The sequence below is a fragment of the Rhinoraja longicauda genome, chromosome 9 (assembly GCF_053455715.1).
Source record: "Rhinoraja longicauda isolate Sanriku21f chromosome 9, sRhiLon1.1, whole genome shotgun sequence".
Classification (NCBI taxonomy): domain Eukaryota; kingdom Metazoa; phylum Chordata; class Chondrichthyes; order Rajiformes; family Arhynchobatidae; genus Rhinoraja; species Rhinoraja longicauda.
In genome coordinates, this window is record NC_135961.1 from 1519364 (window position 1) to 1540841 (window position 21478).

The following is a 21478-nucleotide window of genomic DNA, read 5'->3' on the forward strand; positions in this document are numbered from 1 at the left end:
AGCTCTGCCCAAGACCGCAAGAAATTGCAGCCCAGTCCATCACAGATCATCCTCCCCATCATTGACTGCATCTACACTTCACGCTTCCTCGTGAAAGCAGCCAGCTTAATCAAAAACGTATCACCCTGGCCATTCCTTCAATCACATACCACCTGACTTAGAAGCAGCTTCTTCCCTGCTGTTAACGGACTACTGAACACTCCTCTCATATGCTGGCAGTGTAGACCTGATCTTCCAATCTACCTCATTGCAGCCTTTGCATTATTTTTTAATCTGCACTTTCTCAGTAGCTGTAACACTATATTCTGCACTCTGCTTAATTTCTGTTACACTAGCTGTTATTATTTATTTTAGTTTTAGAGATACAGCATGGAAACAGGCCCTTTGGCCCGAGGAGTGATCACCCATTCACTAGTACTATCCTACACACTATTTACAGAAGTCAATTAACCTACAAACCCACACATCTTTGGGATGTGGGATGAAATCGGAGCACCCATGCGGTCACAAGGAGAAGATACAAACTCTGTACAGACAGGACCCTTAGTCAAGAATGAACCCGAGTCTCTGGTGTTGTAAGGCAGCAACTTTACTGCTGTGCCACTGTCATGTTACGATTTGCTTGGATAGCATGCAAATAACATTTTCTCACTATACCCCAATACATGTGACCACAGGAAACTAATACCAAGATGTAGATGGATCCACACATGCTGCTGAAGGTTTGAACATTGCGTTTTAATATTCACTGATGGCAATGGTCTGAGAGCAGGGCTCCGTGCTGGGGATGTCTGCTGTTGAGTGCAAGCTGTTGTTGTGTTGAAAGCTTCCAGTATAGGAGCTGGCAGAGTTCTGAGTAGACAGATGAACAATGACATTTAACCAGAACACTCTGGAATCACTCATCAGGAACGGTAAGCATCTGCATGGGAGACCTTTCACCTTTCAGCCTGGACCCTTGGTCTGAACGGCTAATGAGAGATCTTTCATCTGAGATATTAACTGATCCTCCCTCCACAGCTGCTGCCAGACCTCGTGAATGTTTCCAGAGTTTTGGTTTTATTTCAAGATTTCTAGCATCTGCAAGTTTTATTATTTTCATGATCAATGAAATGGATTTTAAATTAAAGCATCTTCTAAGCTTTCTGCAAGGAAGCAGCGATTTAGATCTACAAGCACCGTTCCCCTCTCCAATCGTTGTCACCTCGGCGATTTCAGAGCTCGATGCTGGGAAGCCAGAGTACATCAGCGGAAACAAAACACGCCAACATTGAAGAGGGCAACAGGATAAACAAACTCTCAGCACCACCACTGAGGTGACAGGTTAGTCTGAACGTTCAATTGATTGCAGCCATCCCATTCCTTACCCCCAACCATCAAACCAGGACTGCTGTGGGCCAGAGAGCCTATATTGAGATTGTGGTATCTGAGAGCAGACACCGGGGCTATTGGCATGGTATCGGAGAGCGACGATCAGTAGGCATGCGTTGTATGGCTTGATGATGCCAGCTCCTCCACTGCTGCCTGCAGTGGTGCTCTGCACTCTTATAGGAAGCGGCAAGTTCCAGTAAAGCCGATCTGTGATCAGGGGTTAGCACAGGCCGTGCACTGACACGTGACTTCATGACAAAGCACTACCAAGCCGAATGGAGGAGGATGACCATGTTTGCACCAACGGATACAACAGCGAGGTGATGGCTGGCGTTCTGTGGGATGGTTTGTGAGACGTTCGATGCAGCTGCCCCATCCCATGGGATGGGAGGGGACCCAACATTCCACCGATCCGCTGCTCTGCAACCTACTCTGTTAGTACACACAAAGGTCTGGGAACTTCATCTCGTACACAGGCACGGAGCGGGGTGGCGTCTGGCCATAACCAGTGATTGTGCCCGATGGGCTCGGAGGAGGCCTGCAAATAAAGAGAGCTCTTCAGAAAAGGCAAAATGGCAGCAAGAGCTGTGCAGAAATTACATAACAGTGTCACTGCTCCTACTCTGGGCGTTCAACCCTGAGGCCAGTGCAGCACTGACACACACTTGCAGATAGAGCTGCCCTCCTTGGGGAGCATGAACCTCAGCCACCACTCGCCCTTGTAAAGGAATCCTCAGCAAGCTAGACGTTTCCTCACTGCTCCATCCACCTGTCCCACTTTCAGGGAGCAGAGACTAGCACTCCAATGTCTCTCTGTGATTGACACTCCTGTGGTCCCTGCTGTTTACGGGATCACACGTGCATGACCTCACACTTGTCTGGATATTTTAGCAACGGGGAAAGGTTTACAATGGTCATCTGGTGTTCTGAGGAAGGGTCGCAGACCCAAAACATTCTTTGTTTCTCCTTCAACAGATGCTATGCCTGACCTTCTGAGTTTTTCCAGCATTTGCTGGCTCGATGGGCCAAATGGCCTCCTCCTGCACCTGTTTTCTAAGTTTCTATGTCCTCTATTCTACTACTCCATCTGGATCTTGTATCCCTCTGATAGGCCTTCCCTCCTATGTTCCGGCACTGTGCTCGTATTCGCCCTTTATCCATGTACCTGTCCAATGTTTTCTTCACATTGTACTTGTACCTGCCTCAACCAGTTCTTTTGACATCTCATATCACATCCCCATCACACTCTAGGTGAAAAAGTTGCCCTTTAGATCCATTTGAAATCTTCCCCCTCTCATCTTAAATCTATATTTAACTTGCTTAGGGAATCCAGGGGAAAAGACTGTGATCGTTCACTTTATCTATGTCCCTCATGATTTTATAGACCCATCTATGGTCACCCTCCTCAGCCTCCTGGGCTCATGGGGAAATAGTTCCAGCCTATCTTTTGAAAAACCAGTCCTAGTAAAAACCTCTTGAATCTTTTTTGCACATTTTCTAGCTTTGACAATAGGTGCAGGAGGAGGCCAATCGGCCCTTCGAGCCAGCACCGCCATTCAATGTGGTCATGGCTGATCATTCTCAATCAGTACCCCGTTCCTGCCTTCTCCCCATACCTCCTGACTCCGTTATCCCTAAGAGCTCTATCTAGCTCTCTCTTGAATGCATTCAGAGAACTGACTTCCACTGCCTTCTGAAGCAGAGAATTCCACAGATTTACAACTCTCTGACTGAAAACGTTTTTCCTCATCTCCGTTCTAAATGGCCTACCCCTTATTCTTAAACTGTGGCCCCTGGTTCTGCACTCCCCCAACATTGGGAACTTGTTTCCTGCCTCTAATGTGTCCAACCTCTTAATAATCTTATATGTTTCGATAAGATCCTTCTAAATTCCAGTGTATACAAGCCTAGTTGCTCCAGTCTTTCAACATATGACAGTCCCGCCATTCCGGGAATTAACCCAGTAAACCTACGCTGCACGCCCCCAATAGCAAGAATATCCTTCCTCAAATTTGGAGACCAAAACTGCATACAGTACTCCAGGTGCGGTCTCACTAGGGCCCTGTACAACTGCAGAAGGACCTCTTTGCTCCTATACTCAACTCCTCTTGTTATGAAGGCCAACATTTCATTGGCTTTCTTCACTGCCTGCTGTACTTGCATGCTTCCTTTCAGTGACTGATACACTAGGACACCCAGATCTTGTTGTACATCCCCGTTTCCTAACTTGACACCATTCGGATAATAATCTACCTTCCTATTCTTACCACCAAAGTGGATAACCTCACACTTATCCACATTAAACTGCATCTGCCATGCATCCGTCCACTCACACAACCTGTCCAAGTCACCCTGCAACCTCATAGCATCTTCTTCACAGTTCACACTGCCACCCAGCTTTGTATCATCTGCAAATTTGCTAATGGTACTTTTAATCCATTCATCCAAGTCATTAATGTATATTGTAAATAGCTGCGGTCCCAGCACCGAGCCTTGTGGTACCCCACTAGTCTGATGCAGACCATCAGACCCTGGGGATTTATCAGCCTTCAGTCCCATCAGTCTACCCAACCCCTTTTCCTGCCTAATGTGAATTTCCTTCAGTTCCTCCGTCACCCTAGGATCTCTGGCCACTAGAACATCTGGGAGATTGCTTGTATCTTCCTTAGTGAAGACAGAGCCAAAGTACCGGTTCAACTCGTCTGCCATTTCCTTGTTCCCCATAATAAATTCCCCTGCTTCTGTCTTCGAGGGACCCACATTTGCCTTGACTATTTTTTTCCTCTTCACATACCTAAAAAAGCTTTTACTATCCTCCTTTATATTATTGGCTAGTTTACCCTCGTACCTCATCTTTTCTCCCCGTATTGCCTTTTTAGTTATCTTCTGTTGCTCTTTAAAAGAGTCCCAATCCTCTGGCTTGCAACTCATCTTTGCTATGTTATACTCTTTTCTTCTATTTTTATGCTGTCCTTGACTTCCCTTGTCAGCCACGGGTGTCTTTTACTTCCCTTAGAATCTTTCCTCCTCTTTGGGATAAATTGATCCTGCAATTTCTGCATTATTCCCATTATGCCATTGCAGTTCCACCGTCTTCCCTGCTAGGGCCTCCTTCCAGTCAAATCTGGCCAGCTCCTGCCTCATGCCTCTGTAATCCCCTTTGCTATACTGTAATACTGACACTTCCGATTTTCCGTTCTCCCTCTCAATTTGGAGTGTAAAACTTATCATATTTTGATCACTGCCTCCTAATGGCTCTTTTACCTTGAGTTCCCTTATCAGATCAGGTTCATTACACAACACTAAATCCAGAATTGCCTTCTCTCTGGTAGGCTCCAGTACAAGCTGTTCTAAGAATCCATCTCGGAGGCACTCCACAAACTCCCTTTCCTGGGGTACAGTACCAACCTGATTTTCCCAGTCTATCTGCATGTTGAATTCTTCCATAACCACCATAGAATTACATTTGCGACATGCCAATTTTAGCTCTTGATTCAACTTGCACCCTATGTCGAGGCTACTGTTTGGGGGTCTGTAGATAACTCCCAGTAGGGTCTTTTTACCCTTACAATTCCTCATTTCTATCCTTACTAATTCTACATCTCCTGATTCTATGTCACCCCTTGCAAGGGACTGAATATCATTCCTTACCAACAGAGCGACCCCACCCCCTCTGCCCACCTGTCTGTCTTTTCTATACGTTGTGTACCCCTGAATATTCAGTTCCCAGCCCTGGTCCTCTTGTAGCCATGTCTCTGTAATTCCCACATCATACTTGCCAATGTCTAACTGAGCCTCAAGCTCATCCACTTTATTTTTTATACTTCGCGCATTTAAATACAACACTTTTACTTCGGTATTCACCTCCCCTCTCACACTGGTCACCATTGGCCCTGACCTTACTCTCTTATCCCATCTAGAACTTTCCTTCCCATTTATTCGAGAGTCCTTTGCAATTTCTCTTGTATTCGCTTCCCCTTTAACTCCATCTTCATATTCCCAATTTGTCAACCCCTCCCCCCCCACTACTTAGTTTAAACCCACACGTGTAACACTAGCAAACCTACCTGCCAGAATGTTGGTCCCCCTGCTGTTAAGGTGTAACCCGTCCCTTTTGTACAGGTCACCCCTACCTCAGAAGAGATCCCAGTGGTATAGAAATCGAAATCCCTGCTCCCTGCACCAGCCCCTCAGCCATACATTCATATCCCCGATCTCTCCGTTCCTGCCCTCACTAGCACGAGGTACAGGTAGCAATCCAGAGATAACCACCCTCGACGTCCTACTTCTCAGTCTTCTTCCTAACTCTCTAAACTCACGTTGCAGTACCTCCTTCCTCTGCCTCCCAACGTCGTTCGTGCCCACATGCACAACTACTTCCGGTTGATCACCTTCCCTCGCTAGGATGTTCTGAAGCCGGTCCGTGATGTCTTGAACCCTTGCAGCAGGGAGGCAACAGACCATCCTCAAGTCCCGCCTGCCGCCACAGAATCTACTATCCGTACCTCGGACAATGGAGTCACCCACTACTCTGGCTCTTCCTGACTTCAGTCTCCCCGGTCGAGTCTCCTTGCCTGGATTAGAGCCACCAACCTGTCTGCCGCTCGGACTGGAAGCGTCTTCTGCCCCGACAGCTCCCAAGAGGATGTACCTATTTACAATAGGCACAGCCACCTTAATGGCATCCTTAATGGCACTATGCTCAATGGCATCCTTTTTATAGCTAGGCAACCAGTACTCCAAGTTGTTGGCGAGACCACGCTCCAAGTGTGGTATCACCAACAACTTGTACAGTTGCAACATGACAACCCAACTCTTGTACTCAATGCCCTAACCGATGCAGGCAAGTGTGCCAAATACCTTCTTCACCACCCTATCTAGCTGTGTTGCTTCTTTCAGGGAACTTAGTACCTACATCTACCGTTCCTTGGCCCACTTAGCCAGTTCAACTAGATCCTTAATAAAGAATCTTAAATAACCTTCTTCACTGACCACTATACTAACAATTTTGGTGTAACTTGCAAACTTATTCTAACTATCCTCTGAAATGCCTTAGTAAGATATTTAGTTGTATGAAACCAAGACGCATCAAAACCAACGATCAACAGCTTATCAGGGCAATTAGGGATGGGTGATAAATGTGATCTTAGCAGCAACAGCCTCATTCCAAGCATCAATTATATAAAAATCCTTCCATAATCTAACTTGGAAATTTCCGTTTCTACTGGATGAGGGATAGGATAGGTTTAGAAGGACATGGGCCAAACGCAGGCAGGTGGGACTAGAGTAGATGGGGAATGTTGGCCAGTGTGGGCAAGTTGGGCCAAAGGGCCTGTTTCCGTGCTGTATGATTCTACTGGAATTGAAAAAAACGATGGCTGGCTAACCTGGAATTCATGTGTGTCAAAGAATTCAGATGGGCTATTTTGCAACTTACCTTACAGTTATCTCAAAGATTTGATTTAGCTTACTCTGCAGAATAGTTGCCTGAAATTAAAGGAACAAGAAGCAGTAAGTAATGGATAATATCACAGTAACTCAGAATCCATCATTCCCTACACATTCCTCCCGTTTGGATCAGGCCCTATACAAACTGGAAAAATGCCGAGACCAACAACAACTGTGGCCTTTCACACTTGAAAGTGGGGCTGGGAAGGAGGTGCTGTAATCGAGTGGGGGAGATGGATAGAAATCCTGCTGTTTCTTTCTATGAATTTGCTGACTGCCCATGGCCACCACGACCACTGTCCTTCAATAGCCCTACAGAGCATCCCTGCAGTCAGTTAATGATCATCCACACTGGATGACATGTAGCCGTGTACCACCCGTACCACCCGTGTACCAGGGCGGCACGGTGGCGCAGCGGTAGAGTTGCTGCCTTACAGCGAATACAGCGCCGGAGACTCAGGTTCCATCCTGACTACGGGTGCTGTCTGTACGGAGTTTGTACGTTCTCCCTGTGACCTGCGTGGGTTTTCTCCGAGATCTTCGGTTTCCTCCCACACTCCAAAGACGTACAGGTATGTAGGTTAATTGGCTTGGTAAATGTAAAAAAATAAAAAATAATAAAATAAAAAAAATGTCCCTAGTGTGTGTAGGATAGTGTTAATGTGTGGGGATCGCTGGGCGGCGCAGACCCGGTGGGCCGAAGGGCCTGTTTCCGCGCTGTATCTCTAAATCTAAAAATATCTAAACCCTGACTAGGTGAGTGAGGATGGTGGGCTCTTTTCCCTGAAGGATATTCTAAACCAAAAATGATTGTGTGAAAATCCAATGGTCTCAGTCTTTATTCCATGGTACATATTTATTCCAAAAGTATTTAATTAGTTGAAATTAAGATTTCCCAGCTGCTGTGGGAAGGGAGCAAATGGCTCTGCATCAATGATGCAAGCCTCTGGGGCTCATGCAGTTATTTAACCACTGCACCATGCCTGGGCGATGGCAACAAGGACAGGTGCTGCAGTGAATTCAGGACTAAAGGAATTCAAGAGTAAACTGGAGTGAAAGGGAGCAGGGATATTGAAAGTTAGGCAGGTTGCAGAGATGTGTTCACATGGCTGACCTGGCTAGCTGGGCTGAATTGCCTGTTGTGTGCTGTAACTGTTATGAATGTCCACGTATCCAAGATCATGGGCCCACCCTTCCTTGGTTTGCTTCAGAGCAGCTAGACACGACCTCTATTGATCACTTATTCCAGGTGCTTGTTACCGTTGCACTAGTTGCACTAGCCCTTTGGACCACATTGGGAATTTTTATGTAGTCTGTCATGCACTTTCTCTCCGTTAGGGGCCAGATTTAGATAATAACTCTTCTTCTACAAGGTAGGTCCTTACCCGTGCTCCACAATGGGCTGCTATCTCTTCAAATGGAGCCTTCTGAAACTTCTCCACCACCAGCCGCCTCCTCTCCCTCTCCTGCTCCTCCATTGCTCCACCATCTACTGGCCAATAAACACAGGGCATCAGTGGCAGCAGCTTCACCCCCACCCACCCCGTGCTGACACAGCAGGCCCCCACCCGATGGTGAGGTGATATCCTTAAATGCAAGAACATCAACTTCTACCATTCATAGGTTATGCCAGGAGAGCGCCAGCAACGTTCAGTGAGGCTCACGACTTGTCTGCTGCAGTTTGCAGACCAAGCATTGGGTACAGAGAGAGTGCCCACTGTCGAAGCTAGATAAAGTCTGCACCACTCCACAGTCCTCTCCACAAAGCCCTAGTTTCCTTCCTTAACTATTCCGTTTAAAATTCCACAGGTGAATCTGCCTCTACTACTCACCGTCTGGCTGTTCACCCTCTTTCCTGCAGAATGTCCTGCGTCTACTCAGAAACATAGAAAATAGGTGCAGGAGGAGGCCATTTGGTTTTTCGAGTCAGCACCGCCATTCATTGTAATCACGACTGATTATCCACAATCAGTAACCCGTGTCCCTTGATTCCGCTAGCCCCTAGAGCTCTATCCAACTCTCTTTTAAATTCATCCAGAAAATTGGCCTCCGCTGCCTTCTGTGGCAGAGAATTCCACAAATTCACAACTCTCTGGGTGAAAAAGTTTTTTCTCATCTCAGTTTTAAATGGCCTCCCCTTTATTCTTAGACTGCGGCCCCTGGTTCTGGACTCCCCCAACATTGGGAACATTTTTCCTGCATCTAGCTTGTCTAGTCCTTTTATAATTTTATACGTTTCTACGATCCCCTCTCATCCTTCTAAATTCCAGTGAATACAAGCCCAGTCTTTCCAATCTTTCCTCATGTGACAGTCCCACCATCCCGGGGATTAACCTTGTGAACCTACACTGCACTGATTCAATAGCAGGGATGTCCTTCCTCAAATTAGGAGACCAAAAGTGGACATAATACTTCAGATGTGGCCTCACCAGGGCCCTGTAGAACTACAGAATAATAATAATAATATGTTCCTTTATTCGTCCCACACCGGGGAAATTTACAGTGTTACAGCAGCAAAGTGGATAGCAAGAGATCATTCATTATAAATAAAAGTAAAGACAAGGATAAATTGTCATCAGTTTTCTGTGTATTCCTTAACTCTTACTGCTACTGTTGACTCGTCTGCTGGGAGCAGTGCTGGTTGTGCAGTCTCACAGCAGCGGGATGAAGGACCTCCGATATCTCTCCTTCACGCACTTGGGGAGAAGGAGTCTGTCACTGAAGGAGCTACTCAGTGCAGTGACAGTGTCCTGCATGGGGTGGGAGTCGTTGTCCAGCAGCGATGTTAACTTTGCCATCATCATCCTCTCTCCCACCACCTACACTGAGTCGAGGGGGCAACCCAGGACAGAGCTGGCTTTCCTGACCAGCTTGTCGAGTCTCTTCCCCTCTGCCACTGAGATGCTGCTCCTCCTGCAGACCACTCCATAGAAAATGACTGATGCAACCACCGTGTTGTAGAAGGTCCTTAGGAGTGCCCCCTGCACTCCAAAGGACCTGAGTCTCCTCAGCAGATAAAGTCTGCTCTGGCCCTTTTTGTATAGCGCATTGGTGTTTTCGGTCCAGTCCAATTTATTATTGAGGTAAACACCCAGGTACTTATAGGAGTCCACCCTCCCAATGTACATTCCCTGGATGTTCACCGGTGTCGGGGGGAACTGGCTGCAACTGTGGAAATGTACCACCATGTTTACTCCTATACTCAAATCATCATGGCTGGTCTGGACTTGACAACTGCCAGACAAGCTGCCATCTTGGAGCCACACCTGTAGCCACAGAATAGATGTCTGCTCGTTAACCCATTTCCCTGCACCATGCTTTTCTGACCTTTCTCTTCCTTCCCAGCACTGCTGAGCCACCCACGGTGCTCTGGTCTTGGATATGGCCACACTCTCTGAGGGAACTTCTCCTCAGAACCAAATACTACTGAGAAAGCAAGATACACCAGGGTCCTCTGAACAGGCATGGAATGAAGGGATATAGACCACAAGAAGGCAGATGTGCAGTGTGAATTGGATTCATGGTCAGCACAGATATGGTGGGCCGAATGGTCTGTCTCAACAGTGCTGGACTGTTCTACCTCCCATGAACTATCTGGCAGTTCTTTCATGTCTGCCTGACAGACACAGTCTCTCGCTGCCAGCAGTTGTTTTAGCTGCAGACTGACAAAAAGACATCGGCAATATAGAATGAATGAGAAGCCAGTGGTAGCAGTGTATGAACAAAGCCTTGCAACAATGCAGCAAGCAGCTGTGCTTACCTGTAGCCCAGCCTGCATGTGCAGGGAGATGTGCTGCCCTCATAGGCTGAGCTACACCTTACCTATTGCTTTCTTCAGGGTTTCGTATGTGATTTCCTCGGCTGGCAACTTCTGTAACAAGATACAAACATTGTCATGTCACTGAGATTCCTATGTAGCAAGCAGATGTACAAGTGAAGCAGAAAGCTCCAAGGAGAACAAAGGCTTATTAACACAATTAACACGCTTGTGATTTCTCCCAATCCCTTTGCCATTCATCACCCTCTCACGGGCCACCAGTGCTTCACCTTTCACCATACATTCCCCAGGCCCTTAATTGCCTGGGCAGGGTTCCTGCCATAACAAGAGGAGTTTAACCCCAGATGCAACGTGATGCCCTGACAGACTCAATTAGAGCCGAGCTCATTTTTCCATCCCCAACACCTGCTACCAAACACAGCTCTTTATCCACTCACTCCTCGGCAACCCTTCACAAGTTTAAATACCTCCACTGAACTAACTCGGGCATGCGGTCCCGTGAATCTGACCAGCTCCGTGTAAAAGTAATCAAATCAGTTGCACCCCTGAGTAGAACACAGCGGCAACTCCGTTGCGTCACAGCTCCAGATTCTCTCCTGCCCTCGTGTACTGTCTGTGTGGAGTTTACATGTTCTCCTTGTCATGCTCCTGTGGCATGCTTCTCCCTCCCTGTGTGCATGTCAGGGGGTATGGGGAGAAGGCAGGAACGGGGTACTGATTGAGATTGATCAGCCATGATCACATTGAATGGCGGTGCTGGCTCGAAGGGCCGAATGGCCTCCTCCTGCACCTATTGTCTATTGTCTATGGCCATGTGGGGTTCCCCTGGGTTCTCCAGTTTCCTCCCACATCCTAATGACGCGGGGGGGGGGGGGGGGGCACTCCGATTAATTGGCTGCTGTTAAATATACCCGATTTAGATAAGTGGTAAAACGAGTCAAAGGAGAATTTATGGGCATGGAAGAGAGAATAAGTTACAGGGCAAGTGTCAGATGAGATTGCTCTGCTGGCATGGATATGACTGGCCTCTTTGTATGTCAGTACAAGGATAATACATCTCTTTGCTTATTATGGATAATTCCAATGCTTAGTCTCTCCATTGTTCTGCTGACTGCACTCCCTGAACCTTTTGAAATGAAGCACCGCAATGTATACAACCTTGCGACAATAGTCCAGCCAATCTTCCGTAAATGTTTCACTTTATCTAGTGCTCCATTCTTCTGCTGCATGACTTTGGTTTTAGTCTTTCTACATTCCATCTACCTGCATTTAAACTAGCAAAGAGTCTGTATCTTGTGATTTTCACAGAGTGGTACCTATCCATTATTAATAGAACATAGAACAGTACAGCACCATAACAGGCCCCGTCACCCACCAGAACATCTTCCTGCACACATTCACGCTGAATTGCTTTGGTTAACCTGCTAAGTGTGAAGAAGGGTCTAGACCTGAAACATCACCCATTCGTTCTCTCCAGAGATGCTGCCTGTCCCGCTGAGTTACTCCAGCTTTTTGTGTCAACCTTCAATTTAAACTAGCATCTGCAGTTCTTTCCTACACACTAAGTATTTACCTGAAACTCTTTACAGTCTGCATCATTTTGACATTCTACTTTTGTGCAAAAAAAAAAAGCAAAATTATTATCTAAATATTGAAGTCAGCAATATCAGTACCAAGAATAAAAGCAGACCACAAGGGTTGATGCTGAGAATATTCACAAAATGCCCAGAAATTCACTGTGAAATGTTATTTGGGCAGGACAGGCACTGCTGAGAAACAGTGTAAAGCTCCCTCTACAGTGTGCCATGAAATATTCCTGGGGTAGGGACAGGGACAGATAGATACAGGGTTTAGTTGGTTTTGAGCCCAGGGACTGTGGAGAAGCCATGAGGCACTCTTTCCACTGAGTTCTTTCATCGTCTCTCACAGGAAGACTCTGTGGGACATGTGCTCAGCTTCCACAGGGAAGGTACCAATTAAAGTTGATATTTGTACTCAATGATAAGCTCTACAACTATGCCTGTCACCAGCAGCCCTTGGTGACACCCTATTCCAGTGAGCCACCTTCTGGCTCACTAACCCAACACCAGCTATCCACTGCAACGTCAGAGAGATACCTCTTCCTTTTCCGGACTATTGCGAGATTCCACTTCCACCTGCAGAGAGATGGTCTCACCAATGCTCTTCCTCTTTGATAAACGATCTTCATCTGCAACACACCATACAGAACACATTAGAGGGTGGCACAACTGGTAGAGCTGCTGCCTCACACTGCCAGAGACCTGGGTTTGATCCTGACCATGGGTGCTCTCTGTATGAAGTCCCTGTGACTGCATGGGTTTCCTCCGGTTGTTCTGGTTTCCTCCCACCACCCAAAGATGTGCGGGTTTGTAGGTTAATTGGCCTGTGCAATATGCCCCTTTTCTGTAGGGAGTGAATGAGAAAGTGAGATAACAGAACTCGTGAGAACAGGTGATGGTCGACGTGGACTTGGTGGGCCAAAGGGCTTGTTTCCTTGCTGTATCTTGCAATTCAATTAACATGGCTTTAGAACAGATTCTATTGGTATGTGTGAAGAAGAGGAGAGATTGTGTATAGGACCATATGCTCTCAAATTTAGATAGAAAAAATCTCATCAAAACTTACACAACTGTGAACAGCCTAACAAGTTAGGTGCGGGAAGATACTTCCATTGATTGAGGAACTGTGGAGTTTGAGAATAAGGCCTTTAGAATCAACACAAGGGGAATTTACTTCAGACACCTTGGAATTTTCACCCCCTGAGGGCAATGGAGTCTCAGTGGCCAGGTTCATTCAAGCAGAGATCGATAGATTTGTGGACGTATAAGAAGTGAGGGATGGGGCAGGAAAGTGGAGCTGAGATAGAAGATCGATGGTGATCTTGACGATTGGTAGAGTTGAATGGCCGTCTCCTGCCTTAATTCGTTATGTTCTTGCATTCACCCTTTGAGACAGAACCCTGTTTCCCTCCTGACCGTTTCTGTAGCTAAGCAGCTTCTCCCTCATGGTCAACCACACAGCACATTATAGTCTTCATTGTGGACCTTTGGCTAAGTGGAAATTACTGACAATATGAAGTGGAACACAAGGCCTGTGTTCTGGACTATGGAGTTGAACTATGCTGGTGCTGAACTATGGAGTCATCATTCCTCTCCTCCACATTACCTTCCCATTTCCCCCATCGCATAACTTTTTCATCCCACTTCCCACTGGATCCCAGGGAGCTCGCACTTGAGGCCCACTTGTCAGGCGGGACATTGTGAAATGCATGAAGACTACATCGAATGTGCTGCACCACGATCTGATGGCCTTTGCTCCTGGCGATGCAGAGTGACACAATTTTTCGCTCTGCAAAAGGTGCAGCCACTGGCTACACCAGCCTCCCTCCCTCCTGTAAATGATCATGTCAGTCTAGTCCAGGACCACGTCACCCTCAATGTTAGCTTGTCCACCCTGCGCTCTGGTTCTACTGCCGTGGAATAGTAGGGGCCATGTTGCACAGTGTATTATGCAGCTGGCAAGCAGTGCTGTGGGAGGTTGCTTGCACATGCCACAAATGGATTCCTTGAACCTCCTACCTGTGAACTGGGGGATGTAGGGGATTCCCAGCCTGTCGGAGCTGTAGCCACTACCTGCAAAAACCTCACTGATCTCATTCTGCAAGAACAGCAGCTCCTTCTCCAATTTGTCTATGGACTCCGGAATGCTGAGGAATAAAAAACAGGAAGAATGCTGTCAATGAGGAGGTCATTGAGTCAGTCATACAGCATGGAAACTACTTACCCACACCGACCAAGGTGCCACATCTACACTAGCCCCACCTGCCCGTGTTTGGCCTGCATCCCTCTAAACCTTTCCTATCCATGGACGTGTTTGTGCCTCATTCCATACACCCACCACTGACTGGTAGATGAGACATGGCCTTGAGAAATACCAACATGGCATTGAAGCAGCAAAATGGTTCTGAGGGAGCAGACCAGGCATGGTCTTCCTGAGTGGCAAAGCAAGCATGAAAGCTGACCGGCCCTCTCCTGCTTCCAGTGTTTACTGAGCATGGGCTGGCTTCCAATGGGGAACAGGGCCTGCGGGTTGCCAAGAAGTGATAGTTTGTGTTGGGTACTGCTCTTCACCTACTTCTCTCATGTGCCTCATCCCTTCGTAATGCAGTACCACACAACAAAGTGAAGAACATTCTTACTGCAGACAGGATCTTGCCTTCACAAACCTTGTGCTGTGACCACCTGCACCATTCTCAGGTGCCAGAGGCAATGACGTCGTCTCTGATCAATTGCACTACATTCTCAAGATGAGCAGCCAGAGGAAGCTGCACATGGGTGGAAACTACATTAGTAGAAGAAGGGATGAGGTCCTGCAGAGTGAATATAGAGTTAGGCAAGAGATTAAAGAGCAGACCTCCAAGAGTTACCTCTGGTACCATGTGCTGGAGAAAGTAGGAAGCCCTTCCCCCCTTATCCCTCCCTCTGGCTTTACATTTCACTTCTCCTCATATGTGGCACCCTTTTGTCTCCTTTTCACTTCTAGCCTTTGTCACTCACTCTACCCATCTGCCAATCCCCCTCACCTGTATCCACCTGTATCCACCTATCACTTGCCAGTCTTTGTCACACCCCCTTCTTTTCCGTTTTCTCCCCTTCATCACTCTGAAAATTGGTTCCCAACCTGAAACATCATCTGTCTATTCCCTCCACAGATGCTGCCATAGGAGTCGAATTAGGCCATTGGACCCATCAAGTCTACTCCTTCATTCAATCATGGCTATCTATTTCTCCCTCCTAACACCATTCTCCTGCCTTCTCCCCATAACTTCTGACACCTGTACTAATCAAGAATCTACACCATTCAGAAAGTATTCAGACCCCTTCACTTTTCTCACAATTGGTTACGTTACAGCCTTATTTTATAATGGATTAAATTCTTTTTATTTATCATCAATCTACACACAATACCCCAGAATGAAGAAGCAAAAACAGGTGTTTAGAAATTTTTGCAAAGTAATTAAAAATAAATAACTGAAATATCACCTTTACATAAGTATTCAGACCCTTTGCTATGACACTCAAAATTGAGCTTAGGTTCATCCTGTTTCCATTGATTATCCTTGAGATGTTTCTACAACTTGATTGGAGTCCACCAGTGGTAAATTAAACTGATTGGACATGATTTGGAAAGGCGCACACCTGTCTATATAAGGTCCCACAGTTGACAGTGCATGTCAGAGCAAAAACCAAGCCATGAAGATGAAGGAATTGTCTGTAGACCTCCGAGACAGGATTGTGTCGAGACACAGATCTGGGGAAGGGTAGAAAACAATTTCTGCAGCATTGCAGGTCCCGAAGAGCACAGTGGCCTCCATCATTCTTATGTGGAAGAACATTGGAACCATCAGGACTCTTCATAGAGCTGGCCACCCGGCCAACCTGAGCAATCGGGGTAGAAGGGCCTTGGTCAGGGAGGTAATCAAGAACCCGATGGTCACTCTGACAGAGGTCGAGTTCCTCTGTGAAGATGGGAGAACCTTCCAGAAGAACAACTATATCTACAGGACTCCACCAATCAGGCCTTTATGGTAGAGTGGCCAGACAGAAGCCACTCATCAGTAAAAGGCACAAGACAGCCCGCTTGGAGTTTGCCAAAAGGCACCTAAAGGACTCTTAGACTATGAGAAACAAGATTCTCTGGTCTGATGAAACCAAGATTGAACACTTCGGCCTGAATGCCAAGCGTCACGTCTGGAGGAAACTAGGCACCGCTCATCACCTGGCCAATACCATACCAATACCATACCAATCCAAAGTTCTTCCATTTGAGATGAAGCATGGTGGTGGCAGCATCATGCCGTGGGGATGTTTTTCAGCGGCAGGAACTGGGAGACTAGTCAGGATTGAGGGAAAGATGAAGGGAGCAAAGTACAGAGAGATCCTTGATGAAAACCTGCTCCAGAGCATTCTGGACCTTAGACTGGGGCGGAGGTTCACCTTCCAACAGGACAACGACCCTAAGCACAAAGTCAATACAACGCAGGAGTGGCTTTGTGACACCACTGTGAATGTCCTTGAGTGGCCCAGCCAGAGCCCGGACTTGAATCTGATCGAACATCTCTGGAGGGACCTGAAAATAGCAGTGCATCGACGTTCCCCATCCAACCTGACAGAGCTTGAGAGGATCTGCAGACGAATGGGAGAAATTACCCAAATACAGGTGTGCCAAGCTTGTAGCGTCATACACAAGAAGACGAGGCTGTAATCGCTGCCAAAGGTGCCTCGACAAAGTACTGAGTAAAGGGTCTGAATACATATGTGATATTTCAATTATTTCTTTTTAATTACTTTGCAAAAATTTTGAAACACCTGTTTTCACTTTTTTATTATGGGGTATTGTGTGTAGATTGATGATTAAAAAAAAAAGAATTGAATCCATTTTAAAATAAGGCTGTAAAGTAACAAAATGTGGAAAAAGTGAAGGGGTCTGAATACTTTTTGAATGCACTGTATCTATCTCTGCCTTTAAAATATCCACTGACGGCCTCCACAGCCTTCTGTGGCAAAGAATTCCAGATTCACCACCCTCTGACTTTCTCCTCATCTCCTTCGTAAAAGAACGTCCTTTGATTCTGAGGCTATGACCTCTAGTCCTAGACTCTCCCACTAGTGGAAACATCCTCTCCACATCTACTCTATCCAGGCCCTTCACTATTCCGTATGTTTCAATGAGGTCCCCCCTCATTCGTCTAAACTCCAGCGATTACAGGCCCAGTGCCGACAATCGCTCATCATAGGTTAACCCACTCATTCCTGGGATCATTCTTTTGAACCTCCCCTGGATCCTCTCCAGAGCCAGAACATCCTTCCTCAGATATGGTGCCCAACATTTCTCACAATATTCCAAATGCTGTCTGACCAGCGCCTTATAGAGCCTCAACATTACATCCCTGTTTTTGTATACAAGCCCTCTTGAAATGCATTGAGTTTGCTTTCTTTACTAACGATTTGACTTTCAGATTAATTTTGGGAATTCTGCACCAGCACTCCCAAGTCCCTTTACACCTTTGATTTCTGGATTCTCACCCCATTTAGAAAATAGTCTACGCCTTTAAACCTACTACCAAAATGCACGACTCCACTCTTTGCTACACTATATTCCATCTGCCCAACCCCTTGAGTTTCTCCAGCACTTTGTGTTTTGCTCAAGCTTTTAGCAACTGCAGTTTCTTGTGGCTGTATCCAAGTAATTGTTCCTCAAAACTGCAAATGTGATCCAATTTAAACAAGTTCAGAATGCAGAAGACAAGCAGTTGCAATCCTCAGTCATTTAGAGATTGCTGGAAAATGTTATCCAGTGAGTCTTTAGCATGAATGACATTATAAAATGAGATCTGTCTCGAGCATCTGTTTTTTCCCCTAACCTTCAAACTTTACAACTCCAGCTTCCTGGTTTTATTGGTGAACTGTGGAAATGTCCCCCACCTGCTCTGTGGCACCATCTAGTGGCTTTGGAGCCTTTAATGGATTTTATATCTGTCTGTGTCTGTCTGTCTCTAAAACTCTCATCTTGTCTGTTTGTTTGTGCGTACCCGAAATACAGCCAAAACGGTACACGACATTGCAACAATTTTAGCCCCACCTTACCATTGGCTTGCGGTTGAAATGGTTTCGGAGAACCCGATATAAGGCGAGAAGCCAGGAGGGTTAAAGGCAGGTATTTTAATTGGCAAATCGCTAGCCACTGTAATGCTGGGCGGTCGGATGTTATCTCCGCTCCAGAGGATATCAGGAGACTCCCCCAGCGCCACAACCTCCCCCACTATATAGACCCAATACCTGGGCCGTCCCCGGACTATACCAAGTGCCGAGGGGTTCGATGCACAGGGTGGCCTGACTTCTGAGAGGCCCCACATGACCCCCCCCCCCCCAGAAACGGAGGCATCATAACGGACCGGCGGACGTACGCGACGACCGGCTCGCGTATGCATGTCCATGTCCATAGACGTCGGGGCCAGCGAAGACGCAGGTGGAGGGGGCCGTGTGGGAGGACGGCTCCGTGGGCGAGGCTGGGCAATCTCACCCGTTGGTCGATGTCCAGGTGACCGACTGACACCGTCTCACGCCGACCCCCAATGTCCAGCACAAAAGTTGGCTGTCCATGCTGCAGCACCTTGAAAGGGCCCCCATACGGCCGTTGGATAGCGCCCGGTGGGCGTCCCGGCGCAAAAAAACGTATTGACAGTCCTGCAGGGCCGCTGGCACGTGCGGGTGAAAAGTCCTATGGTTCGACATGGGAACAGGTGCGAACTTACCCACCCGCTCATGGAGGAGCTGTAGGGCGGTTGAGGGCGGTTCTGGATGATCCGTCGCCGACCATACGAACTCCCCGGGGACGGTGAGCGGGGCCCCGTAGACTAGCTCCGCCGAGGAAGCCGCCAAATCCTCCTTGGGGCGGTGCGAACTCCCAGCAGGACCCACGGCAGTGCGTGTAACCAGTCGGGGCCAGCAAGCTGCACCTTCAGAGCGGCCTTGAGCTGCCAGTGGAACCTCTCTACCAGACCGTGTGGGTGGTAGGCCGTGGTGTGGTGAAGCTGCACGCCCAACAGGCAAGCCATAGCCTACCACAGCTCGGAAGTGAAATGTGGCCCATGGTCTGAGATGCCTACCGGCACCCTGTAACGGGCTATCCAGTGTGCTGAGAAAGCCAGGGCACATGTGGCCGTGGAAGTATTGGCCAGTGGAATGGCCTCCGGCCACCGAGTGAAGCGATCCACCACCGTGAGGAGGTAGGAGATGCCGCGGGATGGAGGAAGCGGGCCCATGATGTCCACGTGGACATGGTCGAAACGGCATTGCGGCAAGTTGAACCACTGCAGAGGCGCTCGGGTGAATCTTGGCGTCTGGCAGGCGATGCAGCGGGCCCAGTGCCCGACCTGCTCACGCAGGCCGTGTCACATGAAACGCGAGGCCACCAATGCTGTCATCGCACAGATGGAGGGGTGCGCAAGCCCGTGGATTGTGTCAAAAATCTTACGTCGCCAAGCCGCCGGAATGATGGGCCATGGCTGACCCGATGAGACGTCAGAGCAACGAAGCGCCGGCTGGCCCGAAAAGCACGTCCTCTAGGCGTAGACCGGAGATGGCAGTCCGGTAGGCCGACATCTCGTCGTCCTCCCGCTAGGGCTGAGTAATCAATTCCCGGACACGTCCCTTGGACGGCATCGAAGACGGGGTGAGACAGTGCAGCGGCGACCCGCTTCTCCTTCCCTGCCACGAAACGGACATCAGTGGTGAATTCCAACACAAAGGCGAGATGGCGCTGCTGCCGAGCGGACCACAGATCGGAAATCTTCGTGAAAGCGAATGTAAGTGGTTTGTTGTCCGTGAAGGCAGTGAATGGCCGACCTTCCAAAAAATAGCGGAAGTGACGTAGCACGAGGTAGAGAGCGAGGAGCTCCCGATCAAAGGCACTGTACTTGTGCTGGGCGTTGGACAGATGTTTACTAAAGAATGCCAAAAGCCGCAAATACCCGCCCATGAGCTGCTCTAGGACCGCGCCCACCGCTGATTCGGGGCGTTCGGGGCATCTTCCCGTGGGTGGACGAGCATCGTCGCCCTAGCGAGGGCCTCCTTAGCGCCGTTGAAGGCGGCCACAGCCTCATCGTGCCACGCTATGGTCTTCTGCTTACCCACCAGGTGGTTGAACAAAGGCCGCATAATGCGGGCCGCAGCCCACAAACTCCTGCAGGCCGCGTACCGTCGACGGCCGTGGAAACTGGCGGATGGCGTCCACTTTCGCCGGCAATGGGACTGCACCCTGCGGGGTTACCCGATGACCCAGGAAGTCGATGGAAGACAACCCGAACTGGCATTTCGCCAGGTTGATGGCGAGGCCGTGGTCGCTGAGCCGCTGACAAAGCTCCTGGAGATGCGCGATGTGCTCCTGTCGCGACCGACTTGCCACGATGATGTCGTCCAGATACACGAAGACAAACGGGAGGCCACGGCACACCCAGTCCATCAGGCGTTGAAAAGCCTAGGCAGCGTTTCTCAGGCCGAAAGGCATCCTCGTGAACTCCCATAGGCCGAGAGGAGTGATTATTGCCGTCTTCGGGATGTCGTCCAGGTGGACTGGGATCTGGTGATACCCTCGCACCAGGTCCACCTTTGAAAAAATGTTAGTCCCTGCCAGGTGTGCACTGAAATCCTGTTTATTTGGGACAGGATATGGCCCTGGGCACCATATGGAGGGGGGATGCCCGCGGGCTGTCGGATCGACGGACGATACCCAGGGACTCCATAGTGCGGAACTCGTCCCGGGCGATGCGGAGTTTTCCGGGTGGGAGTCGGCGAGCGCGTGCGTGGAGTGGTGGACTGGAGGTTGGGATGACGTGGCGCACTCCATGTTTCGGGCTCGTGGAGTGAAACTGGGGCGTGAGGATGCCTGGGAAATCGGCGATAACCTAAGCTATTATCGAGCGCCAGCGCCGTCTGTCGGTGGTGGCTGGTGCTTGTTGGGACGGGGCTACCGCGGACGAACTCACGCTGGCCGCAGGGGGCGGTCTCGCAGGCCGCCGGCGCACGGCCGAAACCCAGTCGACAGCTGAACCGACTTGCTGGGCGGTGTCGGGCGCCCCGGACCCGGCATCCAGCGCGTCCATGTCACTGCCTCTGGCCAGCAACAACTCGTCCGCACTCTCCAAGCGCCTGAAGGTCATCGAAAGAGGCTGCAGGTGGACGTCGTCGGGCAGCTGCTGGAGAAAGGCATATTCAAAAAGGAAATAGGGCCAGTGCCCCTCCATCAGCTTCATCGTTTTGCCGAGCAACGGCGCCGGCCGCCGGGACCCGACATTCTAAA

The 21478-nt window shown here is 48.6% G+C and overlaps 1 protein-coding gene across 7 annotated transcripts in view; it reads right to left on the reverse strand.

The window, feature by feature from the left end:
- Positions 1-719: 719 nt before the first annotated feature.
- The window catches only part of LOC144596438 (protein EFR3 homolog B-like), a 100502-nt gene continuing 79743 nt past the window's right edge, over positions 720-21478 (reverse strand). For 6 of the 7 annotated variants that reach the window (XM_078404679.1, XM_078404681.1, XM_078404678.1 and 3 more), the window contains 6 exons: positions 14197-14324; positions 12715-12806; positions 10642-10690; positions 8205-8311; positions 6809-6858; positions 720-1909 (listed from right to left, as the gene is read on the reverse strand). In XM_078404679.1, coding sequence (XP_078260805.1) covers positions 1807-1909; positions 6809-6858; positions 8205-8311; positions 10642-10690; positions 12715-12806; positions 14197-14324 — 529 coding nt within the window. In that variant the 3' untranslated portion in view covers positions 720-1806. The remainder of the gene's footprint in view (positions 1910-6808; positions 6859-8204; positions 8312-10641; positions 10691-12714; positions 12807-14196; positions 14325-21478) is intronic. The other variant, XM_078404680.1, reaches the window with a different exon arrangement.